Source organism: Meleagris gallopavo, chromosome 4, assembly GCF_000146605.3.
Source record: "Meleagris gallopavo isolate NT-WF06-2002-E0010 breed Aviagen turkey brand Nicholas breeding stock chromosome 4, Turkey_5.1, whole genome shotgun sequence".
Classification (NCBI taxonomy): domain Eukaryota; kingdom Metazoa; phylum Chordata; class Aves; order Galliformes; family Phasianidae; genus Meleagris; species Meleagris gallopavo.
The window spans coordinates 49,405,577-49,427,377 of NC_015014.2; the positions used below are offsets into that span (position 1 = coordinate 49,405,577).

The 21,801-nt window shown below is 39.9% G+C and overlaps 1 protein-coding gene across 6 annotated transcripts in view; it reads right to left on the reverse strand.

Moving 5' to 3' along the window:
* The window catches only part of TBC1D1 (TBC1 domain family member 1), a 95,438-nt gene extending 73,684 nt beyond the window's left edge, over positions 1-21,754 (reverse strand). For 3 of the 6 annotated variants that reach the window (XM_010710295.3, XM_010710296.3, XM_010710294.3), the window contains exons 1-2: positions 21,736-21,754; positions 15,130-15,648 (exon numbers count right to left, since the gene is read on the reverse strand). In XM_010710295.3, the coding sequence (XP_010708597.1) occupies positions 15,130-15,549 (420 nt within the window). In that variant the 5' untranslated portion in view covers positions 15,550-15,648; positions 21,736-21,754. Of the gene's footprint in view, positions 1-1,296; positions 1,489-15,129; positions 15,649-21,735 lie in introns of those variants that run through there. The other 3 variants (XM_010710299.3, XM_010710298.3, XM_010710297.2) reach the window with 2 other exon arrangements.
* Between the last annotated feature and the right edge of the window lie 47 nt (positions 21,755-21,801).

The window sequence follows — 21,801 nt, forward strand, 5'->3', positions numbered from 1 at the left end:
TTTTAACACTTATCTCCCCCCAACAAGAGGCCATGAAGGATGGGATAATTAAAGGCGGACTAACATCCCCAACATTAAAAAAAAAAAAGTGGCCACAAAAGGACTTTGTGCCCTCCTCCTCCAGCCTCCCATGCTTCCTGCTTCCTCATAGCAACCACCGAAAGGTCTCCAGAACAAAAACCCACCAAACAAAAACCTGACAGTTTCAGAACGCTTTTCTGAAATACAGAGGCTACACTTAAAGTGTTCCTTGATCCTGAAACTTAAATGGTTAAGCCAAGTAACTCACACGGGAAGACAGATGCTTCATGTGAAAATGTGCCTCATTTCCTTTGTGTAAAAGCACCACCTCATACAGGGAAATACACGTAAATACTACACACTTCTAATAATGGATAAGTTAATCAGCAAAAAAAAGTTTAGAAAGTATGGAGGAAAAACAGACTGTAAGCAGAAAGTTTTTATATTTAACTAGGTAAGTAAAATGTCACAGTTGTAAAATTTATCTACTCCGTGTGCTGTGGGCTCACATAACTACACATTCCTACTAAATGGAGCCTCATGTTAGCTAAGATGATTATATGCAGTTTATTCTCTTACAGACGTTCAGTAATGAATAATATAAAAATGAACAATTTTAAATACATACCTTTATGGAGTTGTAGCTTAGCTGCTTTGTTCACAAAATTAACAAAAACATGAAAACAATCCCACTGCCCTGAGCATATTATTTTGTGCACTTCAGTTGCAACAGCAGTAGCCTAGTGAAGTATACTGAACTCCATAGTAGGAAGAGCCATGCAAAGTAGCCAGTTATCAGTTCTCCACAACATAAATTAATAACTTAAAAAACCTCATAGCTCTGATATATGCAGAGATCATACTGATTTCTCATAACTGATTTCTGCAGCAATCTCTGGGACAGTTCACAGGGTCTATAGAAATTTTACTGGAGTTGAAATATTCTAAAGCACATTCCAAAAAAAACAGAAGTAGTAAAATAATAACACTTGGAACAAAAGTTTAACTCCCTTTTCCCCCTCATCAGATGGTAACGTTCTTGTTTTTGCTGGGAAAGAACTTAACAATAAAGAATACCAGTTCAGGTTTACATCTCTGCAGGTACAGGGTCCAGAGCTCTCATGGCGCTACTGCAGTTTATGTACAACGAGCATGCGGGTGTGAAAGCTATTCATCTGAAAAGGATCCAGTCCTACCCCACTGAAGTCACAGACTCGGTTGCTATTACATCCTTACGCACCTTAAACATAGGTAACAAAAAGAGGAAACAAGTACCGTATTGTCCTGTTCTTTTCCAGAATCAAGCTGAAGAAACTTCAGTTTCTGTAACGTTGCCCTCATGTCATCAGTCTGGACAAGACCCCAGCAGGAACTGGAACAGGCTCTGTCCCGCAGCCCCAGCCAACTAGCAGTGTGCAGCTGGCTTGACCCACGCTCTGCACCCCTTCCCATTGCCAGCCCTTCCTTTGCTTACAAGCTGCAGCACAGTCCTGCCCTAGAAATTTCCTGTGTCACGTGGCACTCAGAACGCTACTGGAAGCTTCCTAATATAATGACTTGCACGTATGGTAACTTTGTATGATGCATATGGAGCTGCATTTTTAATAAGTGAATTGCAATTTTTGTTTTGTGTTGTGTTGATTATATTCTTTCTTCTGTCCTGAAAGTGGAAAATTTTATCAGTGATGTTCCCTCCCACACACACTTTCATTTACAGCTTTTATCTCTACCCTTCCCACCTTCTTCTCAAAGCTTATGAAGTGCACCTTAGGCAGCTCTGTGGACTCTTTGCTGTGATTTCTTATAGCTTTGGCTAAGTTGCACTGTCTTTCAATAACAGTAAAGCCACAAAATGGCAATAAAACATCTCTAATGCCAGGATTCAAACGCTGTCCATACCAATCTGAAAAGACACTTTCCGTGCTTTTCAATTAACTTTTCATTCAGAAGTTTGCAGTTTCAGGTTTCACTATTAACTGCATTCCACATGGAGTTATTCTAAGCCAGTTCTGTCTGATTGCTAAAAACACATAAAAAATCATTTGTGAAATACAACGTGCAATGCAGAGACAGCAAAGGGATTTGTCTTTGTTGAGTATTTGTGGTTTTGATAAAGCTGAATCGCTTCAAAGGGCTCAGGATACGCTGCTGGAAGACATGGCTGCACATTTCTGCCACATGTGCTGACTGCACTTCCGTTCCTCTGCAGGAACAATGGGAGCCTTAAGATTCTGAATCAGCTCTCCCCAACCCACAAATCCACATGGACAAAGCAGATTTGCTCAGAACAGGTCACTTTAACCATTTCTTATGACTGGGAGAGCTAGGATACCATCGCTACCAGATGCCTGGAATAGTTAAAATTAAGGAAATGTGTACGCATTTTCAGGAATAAAGCTCAAAATGTGTAGCATCCTACTTAAAGAAATAAAGTTAGAATAAAATAATTATGGATTGATTTTGCCATTTCCTCCCTCCCGTGTATTACCAGTACCTACTGGTAATTTTGATGTTCCAGAAAAGCCTGTACACATCTGGATGGATGTGCCAGACAGCAGGACTCCTCTCAGACAGTCACACCCTACCTACATTTACTACAACACTGGAACATGGTGAGTTCAGCTACCACTGCAGCCTATGAATCTGAGCTCACAACTCTGATTGCATTCACAGGCCCAAAGAACCTCAGCAGTTATCTGAGCAGGGTCAGAAATTCTTAGTCTTCTGTTAGTTTCAATCATAATTGGTTTACAATTTAAGTTTAGGCTAGCTTTAATTCATTTTCTGTTTTTAAAATGCAAAAAACTGTAACATTAAAGCCAAAGAATTAAATATATGTAGATTAGATTATCTCATTGCATATCCGTGTTAACCCCTATACACGTGCTTTGATTTCACTCAGAACCAAGCTCAGATCGAACTCCAGTAGAAACTACCTCCTGTTTTCTTCAATGTCCCTGGGAACATTTCCGACCCTTGCAAACACAGCTTGCTTGTGGGTACTCTATTAAAACACCAAAACCGTAAAGCTTGCACTGAAACAAAACAAAACAGCTTCATTTTAAAGGAAAACTGGAAGCACGTCTTTTCTACAGTACTCTGCCTACCTGATCAGAGCTCACTGGAAACCTCCTACCAGCAAAATGTGCCTGCACATAAACAATGGACACTGCTGTTTGCTGCCTGCTGGATGTAACTAGTTCACTATGGAGTCGGTAACTTACATGTAAATGATATTCTGAATTCCTGCTACTTTCTGAAAGTCAAACTCTGGTGGTGAGGGCCTGGTGTCCAGACAGAAGTGTATTATAATCAAGTTCAGAATGTGATGGAGCTGATGATTTTACATCAATCAGATATCCTGCTGTGGGGAACTGAGACATCCCAGAATATCAGCCAATACCAAACACTGCCTCAAGGAGCACATCTTATTTTCTAACTCTAATACTGAAGAACACACAGTATTTTCTTAGCAACTCCAGCAACACCCCTACTTCAGTTCTAGAGGCACTTCCACGTATTGTTGGTTCCTGTGCTAGCTCACAGCACAGCAAAATAGCAACTTGTTTCATGTAGGGGGAGCCTAAATAGAACTTTGACAATGCAATTTGGAAAAAGAAAGAAAAATGGGAATCACAGCACTAAAATTCTCCTCTATAATCCACCAGGCTGTGACTCCAGCCAGTCTTAGATTAAGCCATCAGTATCTTTAGGATAAGATGAAGAATTCTCCTGCTGGTGAGAAGCAAAAGCAGGGGAAGGGAGAACCATCACAGCCAGCACAGCATCTTACATTTCCTCGGGACAGCCACTAAGTGGCACTTGAACACCTCGGCTTAAGCCATAACGAGCCTGCAAACTTGTGATAAGCGGGGAAAAAAGTAATCCAGTCTGGAAACTTCTCTCTTTTAAGAACAATGAAGTTTTTTTCCTGCAATTACAGAACATTTTCTGTCTGACTACATAAAAAAAAAAAGAAAAACAACTGGTAGAAATGGTGTACAAAAATGCCACGCAAAGGTAGCAACACTGCACAGTGCCTTCCAGAAAAAAACAAAACTGCTGCCTCTTCTAAATCCCAGTTTCACTTTGGAAATCAAAGCACTTTACTGTGATATTCTGAACTATGCATGAAGCTGGGAAAACAAAAAGCATCTCAAGTCCTTGGTCGGAATAAAGAGGACCCGACTTCTTGGCACAACTTATAACAGACCTGTGCATGTCAGAGCAGGCTTTGAACAGTGCAGAGAAGAAACAGCACTGAATGGAATTCTGCTCATAAGACTTCAGTGTATTACTGCCTCCTAGACATATGTCATAATTTCATTTGATTTGAAATCAAAGAAGAGAACCCTATTTTTCTACTAGTGATGCTGAATTGACTATGTTAATCATCCCAAACATGCTTAAATGCATTGTAGAGGTTTTCTTTTTAATTGGTTTTGATAGTGGTTCTGTCTATCGAAAATTTCTCAAAAGGAATTAACCACAGAAACTGGACGTCAAGTACCTACATGCTCAGCTTCCTTACTGCAAGTATTTCTGTCATACTGAATGGAATTAGCCTGAGATTAAAGCACATGTATTTTCAGCATCTAAGATTCAAAAATAAGACTCACCCTATGGTTTGCTTTTAATATCTCAAGGAAACACCTCTATTTCAGTTAGCCACATTTTGAGACGTACAACATACCTCCAGATATTAGCGAAAAGCTAATACCAATTATTTTCTGCATTTCTGCTGTTTGTGGCCTACAGAGATCTCAGATTAGCCCAGTAACGGATTTCATCTTATTCTGCCTTACTATGAAAGTCCAGTGCAGTAGGATGGTAAGTACAACATACAAGGAAGAAAGCAACTCAGCAAGTTATGATTACAAATAATGACATTTTAAAGCATATTCTGCTCGTTAGGTATGTGTGAAACTGGGTTGTTAGTTTGTTTCCTAGGTATGGTTGAAAGAAGAGGCTTGGAGACAAAAGCAGTCGATCAGTTATACGGAAGGATCAAACTCAGCCTAATGCAAGAGTCAGCAGTGAGGCTGTTTTTATGGCCAGCAATGCATCTCAATCATTGTCACTGGGAAAAGTGGGGGGAGGGTGGGAAAGAAAGGAAAAGCAAGCATCAATCAGTAGTTTCATACAAAACACAAACCAAGTACAAACTGGCATTATCCACTCAATCCTTGTATCAGATCATCAGCGCTCAACCTTTGGGGCAGACACACATATCCATTTAAGCCCGTATTTGTCCAGCCACACAAATCATTCTTTAGGAAAATATTTCCCACAGCCCTTCCCATAACTTGACGTCCGTAGAGAGGGTAAAATAACAGAAATATAGAACAACTGTGTCTATACCAGGCAAGGGAAAGCACTGATTTTAAGATAGCAATTTGTTTCTGTTATTCTCTTTGACATATAACGGGATGGGAGACTCTGCTGCTAAAGTAAATACAGCAGTTATATATGTCTCCTCTGTGTTGGTTTTCTGCTCCACTACAGTCAAAGAGCCCACATCTGATGACCCTGAGGGCGCAGCATAAATGTCAGCTTCATGCAGGCAAAACTCTAAACTGAAAAGCTGATTGCATGGAAAAATAAGGAGCTACTTTAAAGAGGTGATTTGCTTAGTATTATTATTTATTAATTGACATCTCTGTATTTTAATACATGTGTTTTAATTTGTCCATTAAGGCCACTAAAGAATCTGAAAAAAAAAACTGAACATGTTGAAGTATCTACCAGTGAACTAAAACCCTATTTTTTTTATTTATTTATTTTTTAAAGTTTTCATTTCTAGTAATCTCTGACACAGAACCTCGTTCCACAACCTAATTCATGCAGAAGATGTTGAGTCCATCTGGATAGATCACATTGACCTACATGACAGATATTGCCTTTATTTTCTCATATATTTAAAAAAACATTTCCCTACATGTTTAAAGATCTTAGCTTTCAATACAGAGTGAAATTACATTGTCCTCCATATGCTATTATACTACGCACCATGAAAATTAACAAGGAATTAAACAAGACTGACTCTTTATGCAAAATGTTCTTTGCCAAAGCAGTTCTGGTTTCCCCTCTAAAATATACTTTTTGCCTTTAAACTGCATCATCACTGCACAATGTACCACAAAATAAATTTCTAAACACTACAACTGTATGTGAAGTTCCTTATGATCATTAACTAATTAGATGAAAAATTAAAAACTGTACTTTGATTACAGACTTTCTGACCTACATTTGGCAATCAATAAGGCAGCATTCTTACCAGTGTCCTCTATTCTTGAAATAATTTTAATAAGCCACTGTAACAGGTAACTACAGGAAATACAATGGAGTTACTTTATGATTACATATTCCTCTCTGCAGTGTCACACATTCAGACTACTACACAATGTCGATGTGAATCAAACAGCATTTTCTGAACTCTTAATTCTGTATATGCAACACAGGTTTCAAGATTCATCCTTATTTTGGCTCAGGCACAGCTTGTACTACGTGTATTTGCCCAGAGCTTTTTGCTGGCTGCCATCTAGCTTTAAGCTGTAGGTTTGCACTATTATTTGTGCTTACTTGGTGCGTGTTGCATCCAACACCTTCACAGAAGGCAGACTTTGTACAGGACAGCAAGGAGAGCTGTATATTTCACTGTTACTATTTTGTTATCGTTAGCACTTGTGAAGCTGGAGAATCTAACACCAACTGCTGGAGTAATGCATGGATACAGTCCTTTAGCTTGAAGTCTTATATGGTTCTTTGACAACTGTATGAATTTAAAAAATATCAAATTTTCAAATTATCTTCTACAGTAAGTTTACTTCAAGGTTTTCAAACAAATTTGAATACTGCAGCATCACCATGACTCTTACAAAGTTTTGGAAGGCAGTCACAGAAGGTTAACTAATTTCTTGGTAAAGGTATTTCTCAAGCAAAGCAGTAAAAATATATTCCAGCTGACAAAAATATAATAAATTAAATACAGGAGGAATACCACAAAGCTAGTCCTAGAATGAAGTGACAAAATTGATGAAATTATCACATACACCTCAAGGTACTGTTGAAACCTTTCTGCCTGTTAGGGAACACTGCTGACTCATGTTCAACTTGCCATCAACCAGAACCTCCAATCCCTTTCCAGAGTGTTGTTTTCCAGCCTCTCATCCTCCAGGCTGTACGTATAGCCAGGATTGCTCCAGATGCAGTCTAGCACGTGCTCTTGTTAAATTTCATGCAGTGGGTGATCTCTCTGCAAGGCTCCTCTACCCCTGAGGGAGTCAATATCTCCTCCCAGTTTAGTGTCATCCACAAACTTAGTATACCTTCGAGTTCTGTACGCGAGTCATTGACAACCACTTGAAAGAGAACTGGCCGTAGAATGGAACCCTGCAGAACCCCATTAGTGACTGGCCACAAGCCTAATGCAAATCCATTTACTGTAAAAATTTTTGCTCAACCTGTCAGCCAATTGCTCACCCATCACATTATGTTTTTGTTACCAGCATGCAGACTGTACCGACGCTCCGGACTGTGGGCTGTATCCTCCCAGAGCAAGGCTACTCCAACTTTGGGCTCACTGGGCTGATGCACAGTGACTTCCTCCCACTCAGTGCCAGCAGAACAAACATCAAGATCTGTTACTCTTTGAGAGCCAAGGACCTCTCTGTTACCTGTAGAGAGGCTAGATAAGGCTGCACGCCTTCCTGTGCACCTCCACCCTCCTAGTCCATCTTTGAGAGCACAATAAAAAGTAACAACATTGCTTCAGGCTGCACAACTCAATCCTTCGGAGTACCTTTTGATGCTGCACTGAATTTCTGCCATCTCCTAGGGAAAGTACCAGGAAAAAAATTACCCCAGATTACTTTATGTTCACACTTTAGTTTCTAAATTCATGTCAACTTGAAACTTAATAAAATACGTAAGGTGACCTAACAAGGTACACTGGGCTGGTTTGGAGCAGAAAGAAATGCTTTCAATATTGTCCTACAAAGAGAAATAAACAGGGTATGTAGGACTTGGCCTACAAATTAGAAGACTGACTTCAAATTCTCAACGCTATTGCAATTTCTTTTAATCCTAGTTACACGTCTTCCACTTACTGGCACTGTGGATCTGACCCATTAACAAGAAAGACAGAGAATAACCTTTTGCCCAACCTCAAGCACAGAAACCAGGGCCTCAGTGCCCAGGAGTGAAGAAGCTCAATCTCCCTCTTCCTGCACAAATACTCTAATCAGTGGTTATGTGGCTGCCTTGTGCTCAGTGTCCTCAGATCAGTCACGAGAGACATAGGAGCCTGCCAAGCAGACATACAGCTAGTGCTGAACCACAATCTTTCCAAGTCAGAATTTGTTCTAGGAATTCCCACTAACAGGATAACCAGGAACTCGCACTGATGATAAACTTAAGTGTAAACGAAAGCTCGTACATGGGTTACAAATACTGCACTTTTATAGTCTCAGTTTCTTTGTATCCCATTTACCATTGTGTAAAACAGAGACAACAGTTCTCAAGTGAACTGGAAGTTTCTGAAGAAAACTCCACTGCAACCCTCAAGGACATTTGGATATTATGGGTTATAGCTCCCACTTCTTTTATTGGGCTTTATAAACTACCAACATCAGAACTTGTAACAGAAGGAATGGTGAGTAGTGAGGAACCATCACAAGTCTGTTACTTATTTATTTAGCTTTGGTTCCACTGTTTTGTATATCTGCTATAGTTTCCAACAGAAAAAGTGATGGAACAATAAATAATTTCAGCTAAAAGAGAGAGCAGAGGACAGATCATGTGACACACATACTTCCAACACATTTGAGAACAATGTGATCTGATACAGAATAATACACTGCTGAGATCACGTGAAGAGTTTTTAGAAGTAATTCTGTAGCAGAAATTTTTGCACGATTTAGCAGATTGAGGAAATTGCAGTAAAATAGAGCAAACCATTTGATTAATTTCATCTTCCTTGCTGAGACATTAACTCTGACTTTAGGTCAGGAAATGGCAATAGTATTGCACAAATGACTTGCTCCACATGGCAATCAGAAGTGGAGATTGAGGGAAATCATACAGTATGGGAGTTGGAAGTAGGTGATCTTTACGGACCTTTCCATCCCAAGCCATTCTGTGATTCTATTTTGTAGAAAACACTGGTGAACATAGTGACATTTCTAGCTCAGCTAACCTCTCTTAGGTCTCTCCAGATTCTGATGAGGCATCGTAAAGGTTTGGGATATTACTGTCTGGAACAGGGTCACTTGCTGTCAAAGACCCTGAAAGCAGAGTGTTTACAGACACAAATCCTCTGAACAGTCCTCAGGCACTGAGTTGGCTCATTTGGCCCCAGCACAGTTACACTCTTGGCTCAGGCTAAGTGTAAAGCCTGCTTACTTTGTGAGAGCAGCCAGAGTATAGCTGGCTGCTGCATTACATATGATACTCTATTAAGATTTGCAGAGCTAAACTTTGACCCACTTTATATACCAGCCTATATATGTGCACAGGTATGTATTTCATTCTTCATTTGTTCTGCTGTTTTTTTCCCCCTTCTGTTTTTCACATGCATTTCTCCAGTTAGCAAATGGAGAAATGGGGGGAGACTTCCCAACCAAAAAAAGCACTAGCATTTTGTTAGCATTTTGCAATTATAAAGGTTACATCAGAAAACAAAAAAGAAGAAGAAATAAAGGATAAAAAGGATAAAGAAAAGTACCTGTGAATAAGAGAATGAAAACAGATATGAAGCTCTGCGCTGCCCTGAAGTAAGGCTAGTTACTCGGTTTTGTTTCAGTGGCTCTTAATACTTTTTTGCAAGAGAAGAACCTAATTTTAATCTCCGTAGATTCATTAAACAGTAATAAACAAAATACCTCCTCCCTTATCTTACCTGAATTAATTTAAGAAAGGGAAATGGTCCTATTAAGAATGAGATACTTAGTGAGGTCCTATCTTTGAGACTAATGCAAAAACAAGTTGCATAAGAATCCTAAGCTAAGCCTCACAACAACTGCTTTGGAGTTCACAGGGCCTTTGCAATTCCTTTTATAGATGAATAATGTGAAGTTCACTCACAACTTCAGCTCTGTGCAGCCTCACAGCAGTTAAGTCTTGATTATCGAAAACCAACTTCTCCAGAACATAATCAGCTCACAAACAACATGTAACAAAGCACACTGCATTCCAGGTAATACAACCTAATCTACTTAAGCACATAAGCTATTGTAACTCATAGAAGTAGGTGAAGGTTGTTTAAGAAGTAGTAGCTGTTAAAGCAATTGGTGCACACACACAAACACTGAAGAATCTCTGACAAAAGTGGAGAATACTGTTGCAACCAAGGAGCTCAACAGCAGGACAAGGGTTGCATTTTAACAAGCACAGTGGTGTAAGGAGACGGAGCTCATCTCTGCAACAGGATAGATGTGGTACAAGAAAAATCTACACGAATGGTGCCATCAACTTTTAAAGCAGACTTTGGGCTCGAGTGGGATTCCCCATCTGCTGCACCCATACAGGCACTGTCACCCTCATGGGAACACTCCTGCAGCTGCCAGAAGCGCAATTCCTGAGCCAAAAGTTCTCCTTTGTTTTATGACACTGCAAAATGAAGATTTAGAAGCAGCAAGCAGGCACACACATCTTATGCATCCGTGATCTTAAGTCACAAGCAGAATTTCTCTATATAATGGAACAGTTTTATCCAGTGCTCTCCAACTATAGCATTAACAGTTCTGGTAAACACAAGTATATGTTACAGGCTGTTATGACAACTTGCATGCTGACCGTAGAAGGAGGGAGAATGAAGCTTAACCTTTTCAAAAATCTGAAACAGATGTTTAACACATCTTCACTCTCTAGTTATCAATCATTGATATTCTTACAGAAATATTCCTCCTTACAAGACACGAGGCTGAAGTTTCTAGATTTTCCCTCTAAGCCTCCAGTTCATAATGCAGAGACAAACAAGGACGTGGAGCTCTTGGAGCAGGTCCAGAGGAGGGCCACTATGTTGATCAGAGGGCTGGAGCACCTCTCCTATGAGGGAAGGTTGAGGGAATTGGGCTTGTTAAGCTTGGAAAAGAATGCTCCAGGGGAGACCTCATTGCAGCCTTCCAGTATTGAAGGGAGTGTATAAACAGGAGGGGGAACAGCTGTTTAACGAGGGTGGACAGTGATAGGACAAGGGGGGTGGTTTTATACTGAGACAGGAGAGATTTAGCTTAAATATTAGGAGAAAATTTTTCACTCAGAGGTGGTGACACACTGGAACAGATTGCCCAAGGAGGTTGTGGATGTTGTTGTGTTCAACAACAATGCATTCTTATGATTAAGGTACTATTCTACAAGCATGGATTTACTGAAGAAGTAGTTTTTCTTCAGCTTCTATCACCATTACTCAACACAGCATGCATAATCCCCACTTATCACCTATGACCTATTCATAGCCTTCACAAGTTTCCCACAGGCAATACAATTGATTCCAGCTCTATTCCTGAGCACCAGCAAAGAATATGCATTAACACTTGAGCCCTATCATCAGGCAGAAATTACTTAATCATGAAGCCCCATCAGATCTTCACAAGATGAGGGTGAAAATGTTAAAACAAACAAACAAAAAAAACAAAACACAAAATCCACCCAAAGAAAAAATAGCTCTCTGAAACTATACAAGGAAGAGTCCAGATCCCATAGACATAGATCTGCTTAGAAAGGGGAACCCTAGTTCACAAAAGCAGCTCTCTGGAGGCAGTAAAACCCTTCCTTTTAGTACTGAGTGGAATGATCTCTATATGCATATGCCCGTGCACAAGCAAAGTGCCAAGAAACAGTTTGTTGGGAACACTTCTTCCCTTTTCACTTCTGTATCTGCCCAGAAAGTGAGCTGTATAATGCTATGATGATGCAATGGAAACAATTATAAAGGATCCTATAGTGAAGACAAATTATCCAATAGGGCACTGCCTACTCTCTCACTTCTCAAGAGAAGTAACACAAAGAATTCCTAGCAAAGAATCTTGACTTTAAGTATTAATTACCTGCCTACCAATGTCTTTTCTAATGAGAACAGCATGTAGGTAGTGGAGCAACAATGAATCTGACAGCACTGCATTCATCCCCAGGAAAATCATTACATATGTTCCCACAGTTCCAGCAATTCTGGATTTTAGAAATATATTACTCAGCAAAAAATAATCTCCCACTAACTAAAATGTTTTCTTATTATATAGTAAAACAATCTCTCACTAATCAAGTATGTATTCCTCCTCAATATGTACATATAAAATAACACACTACAGGCCATCTGCAATGCCCACGCTAAATGGGCAACCATTCCTAGTTTTCTGCACGTAATATCACCTTCAGAGGAATTTCTGTTTGAATAAAGTTCAAGCTTCTAGTCCTCCTCTTCAAAGACCTTCACTGCTTAATCTTTTACTCAACTGTGTTCATTTTCATCTTCTTAGTCCACTTCTCCTACATACATCCTTCTGCTCTCTTATATTCAACTTACCCTGATGTGTGGATATACTCAGAACTTATTTGCAAGCCACACCTACTTCAAATCCAGTCTACACATACAATATAGCCCTACTACAAAGAGCTGTGGCTTTTGTAGTTTACAGTGTTATAAGGAGTACCCTGCTGGTTTGTAGAAATAGATGGAGTGTTATTATCACAAAAGTTCAGATGCTCAGGATCACTGAATAAGAAGTTGTTATCAACACACAAATTCTGTGACCAAACCTATCTGGCCTTCTGCTTCAGCTCTGTAGAAGAGACAAAGAATATATATTCAGCATTTTTGTTCACCCTGGACTCCAAGAGGAATATGACCCTGACAATGCAGACTAAGTCTGTATGACTGTTTTTAGTCTTCAGAGGGAATGTTAAGAGAGCTCAAGAGCAAGGCTGCCAGCATAGGAGTCTGCTGAGTCACACAGGCTGCAAAAGTCCAGTTTCTAAAATTTCTTTCTTCTGAAACAAAACATGAGCTCAGCAACATAGTGCTAAAGTCTTCATCCCAACTCACATTTAACAGCTCCCTCAATCTGCAGCACATGCATACAGTACACTATCGTCCTTTCAAGCTGGCTACCTGCTACACAGGTAACATCAGTTCACATCTCTTCATAAATGCATAAACATAAATTAGCTACAAGACATTATATGGCAATGCTCAGAGCAGAATAGCAACATCCCATAGAGTATAAGGAACTTGCAGAATGCTGGATTCATCAGAAATTACACTGAATTTCCATTAAGCAGGGTTTCACTTTTGGAGGTAAGAACACTTGGCATTTCCACTATCTTCTTGTCAAAATACAGATCTACAAATGCTGATTAGGTGTCTACCTCCAAGTTAGTAACCTAGCTTGCAACAACAGTCAACAAAAACACTTCTTGAAGATCAAGACAAATTCGGAAATGAGAACTGAATTTTTATTTGAGGTGGAAGGTAGTTTTTTAAAGGACAGATAGCTATGTGAATTTGGAGCCAGGTAGTTAAAATCGGGATTCAGAAATTGTAGAGGTTGTTTCCAAAACCAAGTAGGCACAGCTGCAAATTTAACTAGACACTTACTACGTGCACTTTAATTTCAAGCAGGTCCAGGACTTTGATCAAACTTGAGGAAAAAAGTATTTCTTTTTTTCATTCCTTTGTTGCAAAAGGAAATGTATTGGAAGCGATTGGTGTTGCAAACTAACCATAATCCTGTAAAACCACAGGTCACAAAATGAAGCACATGGGCAAACTGCAAAATGCATTGACAGGCTTCCATTCAGTGTCAAGTCTTGAAAGATCTGTTCCGTATTTCTACTTGCTTATATGCATACATTTGACATTTTACATTCTAACTTGACATGGCTTCTCAGTTGAATGATTATGATTTAATGACATACTTGCCTTCTAATTCACTGAAATTGTTTGTTTTTTTCTAGAGGGATTTAACTAAAGCTCTTTCCATACGTTTTGACCTCTATGCTTGAAACATGTACTTGGAAAACAGTGTAATGTTTTGCTCTTGGATAGGTTGATACTACATGCAGTATAACTCCTCCAAGGTTCGTAGCAGGACATCTCTGAAGCAAGCATGTAGCAGGATGCTGTTTTTCAACACAAGCACTGGTTCACCTTAAGAGGTGAAGGACGTGTCACTAATTTGCTTGCACTAGATCAACCTATCACAATAGCCTTGTGTCAATCTTACTAATTCAGAGAGTTACTATCTCATTATTCTCAAACAGAAACAGAAGCAATCATCTGTTTTTAATGCTGCAACCTTTTCAGCACGGGATCGATCAATTTGCATGCAGACTGAGGCAAGTTTCACCCACAGCATGAGACTCACACACGACTCCCATCTTGCAGTGTGCAGCAGCAAGCCCATGTTTCAGACCTGCAGCACTGTGTGGTGGCCTCTCTTCCGTTTTCTGACACTACTGATGATAGAGCTGGGGAAGAGGCTTCTACAGTGTCCTGCAGTTTAAGGTATGCTACATATTGGGCTGTGGCCCATTCCTTACATCTTCCAGGAAAGGAAGTGCCTCTTTCCCAGCCACATAGGTTTCATTTTACGAAAAGAGAAATTTGAGAGGTCTGACCATAAGATTAGATAAAGTTCACAATGGCTCAAGGGTGAAACCCTAGCCCCAGTGACATCAGCAGAAAAACTCTCACTGACATAGAGGCCAAGATTTCAGCACATATCCCAAAGTAGAGTGCTTTCTAAGCCAACAAAATTCAGGTTCTGATCACGCAAATTTACACACCTTTCACTTCACATACGAAGCAGTTCTAATTCAGCAGAACCATTAACATCAAATAAAGTGACGCATATCTGTGAGTTTTAGAGAGATGAAGTCTTTAATTATAAATGCAACCTAAAGGTCTTACGGTATGGTGGGAAGTTTCAAACAGTGCAAAAGCAAATCTGTTTTAGAAGTAGTGTCAACTCTTCCTCTACATCTACATTTTTTTCTATAAGGCCCTTGATAATAGAACAAGAACCAATTCTTAAATGTGATTCTGAATGTAACTTGATTTGGCATGTTTGGTGTTGTTTTTTTTTTGTTTGTTTTTTCTTTTTTACTTACTTTTGTTTGATCATCAGCTTTGAATACATAGCAGATACTTTGCTGATTTTCTGCTCCATCTTTTATCAGGCAAGCAATGTAGCTTGGATCATGGCTGTTGTGAATCAGTTTGTGGACATGCTGTGGCTTGTGTTCAAACAGACCAGGACAAATCAAAGGATCCCACTGCTGGATTTTCCCTGTATCTGGTTCACATCGCAAACTCGATGGTGAAACATAAAGCCGGATTTGGCTGATACCAAGTTCTTCTTTGGAAGACTTTGTACTACTGAGAGCCCGGATCTCTGCCACAATCCAAGGCAACATGGACGTAGTAGTTAGGGAATGCACAGGCAGGGAACCGACAAGCTGAAGGGTGAAGCTTGCTGAGAAATCACTAGGTGCTTGATATTTCTTAGCTTTGAATGTTATTGGCTCCATTTTACAATCCTTTAGGTAACGATGACTAATTCACCAGTATGTCAGTTCCATGGAATGGCAATATTTGGACGGTTCCTTTAATTTAGGAGCAGCAGAAATCTGAAAGGAAAAGAGAAAGTTATGTTGGTGCTGCAACTCTATTAAAAACTAAACCATTCGTAACAGAAATATTTAATAGATTAACACCAGAAGAGACACACACCAATCATTCACCATGACCTACATGGCATACTTTCCGTACCCTGGACTTTACAGTTTCAGGTGTAACAAACACAACAGTACTTAATATATTTCTTGGAAAAACATCAGTCCTGATTTAAAAGTTGTTCTTGTAACTCCTCTTAAATTATCTAATGAGTAACTAAACTCAAGAAGGCACCTTCTCTCTAGCCTGCTTCTGCTTCATGGGCAGGCTGACATGGATCACATCAGCCTATTTCAATCCTATTATCACAGAAAGAACCCAGATTACATTATAACCTTCACAGCATTTGAAGTCAATGTTTGCTGAGACACTTTCATATTCAAAAGCATTAAAATAAAAGGTTATTTTTCTCGTTCACAGGTGTATGAGTTTGAGTTTGGCCCCTTACATGGAGTTGTTCACTTGAGTACAGTTTGCCAAGTGATCATGTTCTGGGACAAAACGGATCTTTTTCTTTAATTAACACCACAAAAATCATCTGAAAAACCCAACAGCACTCAACTGACCCATTACAGATAAACCCAGCACGGACAAGCAACAATCCTTACAAGATCCCACTGAAACAACAACAACAAAAAAACAAAAACACCACACAACCAGAAGATGATTCACAATTCATGACTGCATTTTAAGGGCTTGTTGGCTGGCCAGAAATACTTAATGTCTGCCACATTGCTTTTGTATCATTTTCATTTCTTAAAATATCAAGCAGAACCAAGTTACACATTACCCTGTTATAACCCAGTTACACTCAGCAAGTATGAATATTACACGCTGATCATTTTAGCAGCAAAATTCAGTGATAGCATTTATCTACCAATGCAGTTCTACAAAATACAGTCCATGAAAACACATAGCTTGGCATCTGTTGTATCACAGTGTTTTAACTCTTCATTAATTGAATCTGGTTTCAGCTGTTGCACTATTCTGCGTGAGACTGATGAGAAGCTGACAGGCCTATAATTGCCTACATCTAAATACCATGACACGAGTTTGCCCTCAGCCCAAGAAAGAGCTATTAAAAACAACACGAGCAGTCCCACGAACTCCTGACAAAATATCTCATCATTATATTTGAACAAGTATTAGTAAATGGCATCTGTTTATTGTGGCAACACTATATTCGGTCTCTGTTCATCTACAAAGATGATCAAAAATAGCAACATTTTTCTCATGAGTTTTCATTAAACTTGGCCCTTTATTTTTCCTTGCAAAAATGTTTTATTTTCAACAATGTGAAGCACTCACAAAAACTCAGTTTGAAAACAAAACAAGTTTTAGGATTTAAAAATAAATAAATTGAAGAGAATTTCAAGGTAAGAATTCATTTTCAACTAAGTGTATACTCATAATGTAACTAACTTGCAAATATCCAAACGTGATAAAATGGTTCTGCAGTAATTGGCAAACTGTAAAACCAAGAGACCTGCAGCAAATACCCATGTGTTCGGGTAGTTTTACTTCTTTGGAACTTCTGCATCTTCTGACAGATGAACTGTGTGACAGCACCAGCAGTCACAAGGATGCCAAATTCAGCAGGAAGACCCAACCGTGCCAGTACTTAAAGACAGTGTTTGTAGCAATCATCATTAGTAGCATTCTAAACAAGTTGACTAGTTCTTTAAAGAAAGGTTTCTTATAAGCTTCAGGGAGGCTGGTTATTGTGTGGTTATTGTTTGACAAGCAAGCAAACAACCACCCTTCATAAGTTGACTATAAATGCATTGCATGGGATAGCTGCTTCAATAATCATTTTTACACCTTATCTGTGTAACTACTAAATACACTTATTGCTATAGTTTTGCATGCCAGGAATCAAAGAAACTTCACTTCCTCTTTGACACTGTATTGCAAGTGCATTCTCCTTAACTGTAACAAGGAAATACAGTTCAGCAGCTTGCAAGGAAGACTGGCTTCATTCATGACTATAATCATATGTAATCCAGAATGCATGAAAATTGAGTTGACAGATTTTTAGCATTCTCATTATTTAGTGACATACATAATAATCTGAGGATAGCAAAGCCAAAGAAAGCTTCATTCTCACTTGAAAACAGGAACAGCAAACTGCTGAACAAGTGATGACCCATCAACCACATCCTATTTGTAACTATATTTCTCAATGCAATTAATTGGGGAAAAAAAAAAAAAGGAAAAAAAAGCTATGCACCTAAAGATACAAACTCATCTTCATTTGAGTCAACTTTTCAAGGAAGAAAAGTTTCATTGGAGTACTACCATGCTTTTTTATCCAGACCTATGAGGCACTGCAGCTTCAAATAGGAGTAAAGATCACAACACAATACATCATTTTGAGTGCCAACCATAAGGACTGAACATGTTTTCTTTTTCTTTTTAAAAAGTCAATATTCTGTCATACTTAAATAAACACTGTACTGTTGGAAAGTATTTAAGATAAATGCAAAGCTTCCCTGCATTCATCTCTTCTTAAAGAAAATAAACATCTTGCAAAGTTGACAACATAAATACTCCGGTCTCTGCATTTGTTATTTTTAAAGAAAAATAATTCATACTAAAATCAAAACAATTAACTGGATGTTAGAAGGCTGTATTTTTTAATACTGAGAGGCCAGAAGTGCAGCTTCTCAGAGGACAAATTCAGGATCAAGAGTTCTCTATACCTAACCCAAAGCCTTCCATATGTTACTGTTCTGCATATGCCACCTGCCTTTTCCCAGTCATTTACGCCTTGTTTCCTCCTACTGACATGTGGATCTTAACTTACATGCCAATCCCACCAAGAAAATCATATCAATTGCACATTAGCTTCTGTCCCATCCTTTCAGTTTACAGCAAGGATTAGGCAGTAACTGGAGTACTTGTGCACTTTCTTAACTTAGACCTATAGTTTTGTTCACCTTAGCAGGCCTGCTGCTAGCCAAAACACAAAGCACACATTATGAGTGAAGAGTGCATTGGGCCAGTCTCTGTTTGCCCTTGGCTCTGCTACTCATCACTGCAACAATTTCATCCTCCTCTGGCTGCTACCAACCAGCTCATCCCCTCCAAAACTTGGCTCTGCAGGTGCCTTCACTACCTGTACCAGTAAAGACGATTCACATAGATCACATTTTCCTCTCAAGCGTTTGAGTGATTAACTCACAAAAAGCTTCTTCAAAGCTTATTTCACCAGCCACTTTCCTGCAGCTGGAAGAGCTCTGCAAGGCTCTGCATCCCTGCAGCTCTCCTCCCAGCGCTTGCTGGGATGGTTCCTCTTGCTCCTCTCTATCGTCATCTCTTGAAGTTCAGCACCTCTTCTGCCCCTTGCACTCTGCTGAGAAGCACACGGCATCAACTTGATTAGTACTGCCCAGCCAACTCTGAGAAGTCTTAATAGTTTCCAAACTGTACATTAATATTGTCAGTACTGAACCTGCTTTGGTACAGCTGTAGGTGCTCCATCAGCATCAAATCTGATCAGGCAAAGTGTAGCACAAAACAGTGAGTATTGGATGGCCTCCACGTTTGTTGGAAGCATTTCTCATTCAGACCTTTTAACTGTAATGTCTCTGAACAAGAGACATTGACATTGCAGTACATTCATAGAAACAAAAACAGTAGAATAATGAAACATTTTATATATTGCATGTTGGATCTAATAGCTTGTGGTAGCATTAGTAATGGGAGGATGGTTGGGCTAGATGATCCTTGTGACTCTGATTCTATGACCTAGAATTGCCTACCTCAGCAGTAATTTTAGACTGCCACAAATCAGGTATCACTGAATTCTTCTAACAAACCTCGCAAAGCCATGCTAGTGAATCAAACCACACCACACAAACTAGGAGCCACTAGACTTATCCACTAACAAGAAAGATAGAGCACATCTATGTCCCCATGTGTATGTTCTCAGCTTTTCCTTCAGTGCTATCAACCCAACTGCTTCTCACAAGCAAGAAGCAGGCTCAAACAGCATGTGACACAATACTGATAGGCCTGTACTAGAAAATCTGACACAGTGACTTAAAAAAAAAACTAAAAAAACTAAATATATATATATATATATATATAGGCAGCTTTGAGATGGAGTCGGGCTACTACAGAAAACAAGGAAAAAAGGGCACAGAGACAGTCGTAAACCAAGAGGACACACACAAATCAAGAAAAGCAGTAACTGCTACTATGATGAGGAGCTATCCTTCATCCTTTGTTTCTTCTGGACTAGAATAAATTCAATACAAAGACACAGCCAGAAGTTTCAGACTTTCAGTCAACGCACACATAACTGCTGATCAAAGCCATCCTTTGCTTTTCACCACTTTCCTCTCCCTCCCCCCTAGGGGCATCTGGAGTACCAGGACCCACAGCAGCACCAGTGAGTCACAAGGCATGTTGGGCAAGGCAGCAGGCAGGACATATACACACCAGTGATTAAATGAGGAGTGTGGTCTGTGAGCTGCTGAGCTGCAAGACCCAGCTTCCCCAAATTCGGGGTTCATCCAAGAGACAACTGTGCAGTTACTACACACCAAGTTGCTGACAGCATTTCTTCTTTCCATGAGTCTTTTTCTTTTTTCCCCTTGAAGAAGCCAAGAAGCACTTCCAACTACAAAGCAAGGTCTTGTGAAGAACAGCTGGTCTGAAAGAACATAGATTAGTTCAGCTCTTCCCTGCACAGCATTAGAGCTGAACATGACCGACAAATGGAGCCAAAGGCACTGGTACTGGCCGCACTTCACCACTGATTATTTTAGCAGAAATATCATCCTAGTCGGGGATTATGAGGAGTCCTGGCCTGCAGCCAGAACACTGGAAAGCAAGCCAGAGCAAAATACCACTCTTCTCCCTCTGTCTGATCCCTGACCGAGATTTACATTGGCTTCCCTCACATTGACAGATTGTTCTATCCTCCTAGCAGGAAAGGCAGGAAAATACAAATGAGAATATATATTGGGTACATCTTGATATGGTAACTGCTGAGAAGAGGTCCTTCTCTGGTTTCATCAACGTGCACAAAAAAGAAACTCTTCTCCAGTGTCACAGTACAGCATCCCTTAAACCGCACTGTGGGGCAGCTAGCTGCAGGCCTCATCGTCTTCCAAGTTCAGACAACAGTCCTGAGCAGCCTTACTTCACCGGAGGAAACAGGCCAGACAGCATGCCACAATGCTCTCCATTTTCAAACAACTCTCATTTAAAGCAAACTGGCACTTGGAATCATAAAATACTCTTCTTTCACAAGGTTATTTTACCTGATAGCCTCTTCCTTTCTGCTGCTTCTTTCTGGAACTATGTGCAGTGGGCAACACCATGTGCAAGCCCAGAAGTCAATCTGCCTCAGAAATTACTGGTAATTTCCATTCTTTTTTCACATAAATGTGCATTAAGTTCTGACTTCTAAAGGAGTCCTTTCAATTCCTTCAGCAGCTTTGGTTAAGGCCATGAGTAACATTTTACCATATATGTGAGAAAATCAATTGGCTTTGTGGTAAACATTGCATCCAAGAAAGCTGCCTACACAGCCAGCAGTTATTTTACTTCCCAAATGGGTTATAAGTAACTAAACAAATAATAAGGAAAGAGTCAAGCGAAATGTTAAACACTCCTGATTGTAAGCATACAAGCTTGTAATTAAGTATCAAACACAGACAAGAGCTTTCTGTCCCTTCCGTTCACACACGTTGCTAATAACAACACATACAAATAACATTCTGATGACTGAGATCAGAACTGGGATACCCCTGAGCCAGCCTTGCACTGACCCAAACGAGGCACCAGGTGCTCCTACCCTTACAACGCAACGAAAGAACCTGTCACCAGAGCTTGCTAGCTCCCACACATCCTCAGTGCCATTCCACTTTGTCCGATTGCACACCCACAGCCAAACACCCGCATCCAACTTGTCAGTTAACCAAATTGCGAAGTGAGAGAAGTGCCAACTCGTCTCATTCTTTCTGTCCTGCACTCCTTCTAACCCGGCACTTCTCTCACTTGCAGGCATCTCTATTTTCACGTATTACCTATGACTTTCAGGAAGGTGAAGGCCCGACCCGTCCAGCCGCCGAAGGGCGCACGCCTAAGCGCGG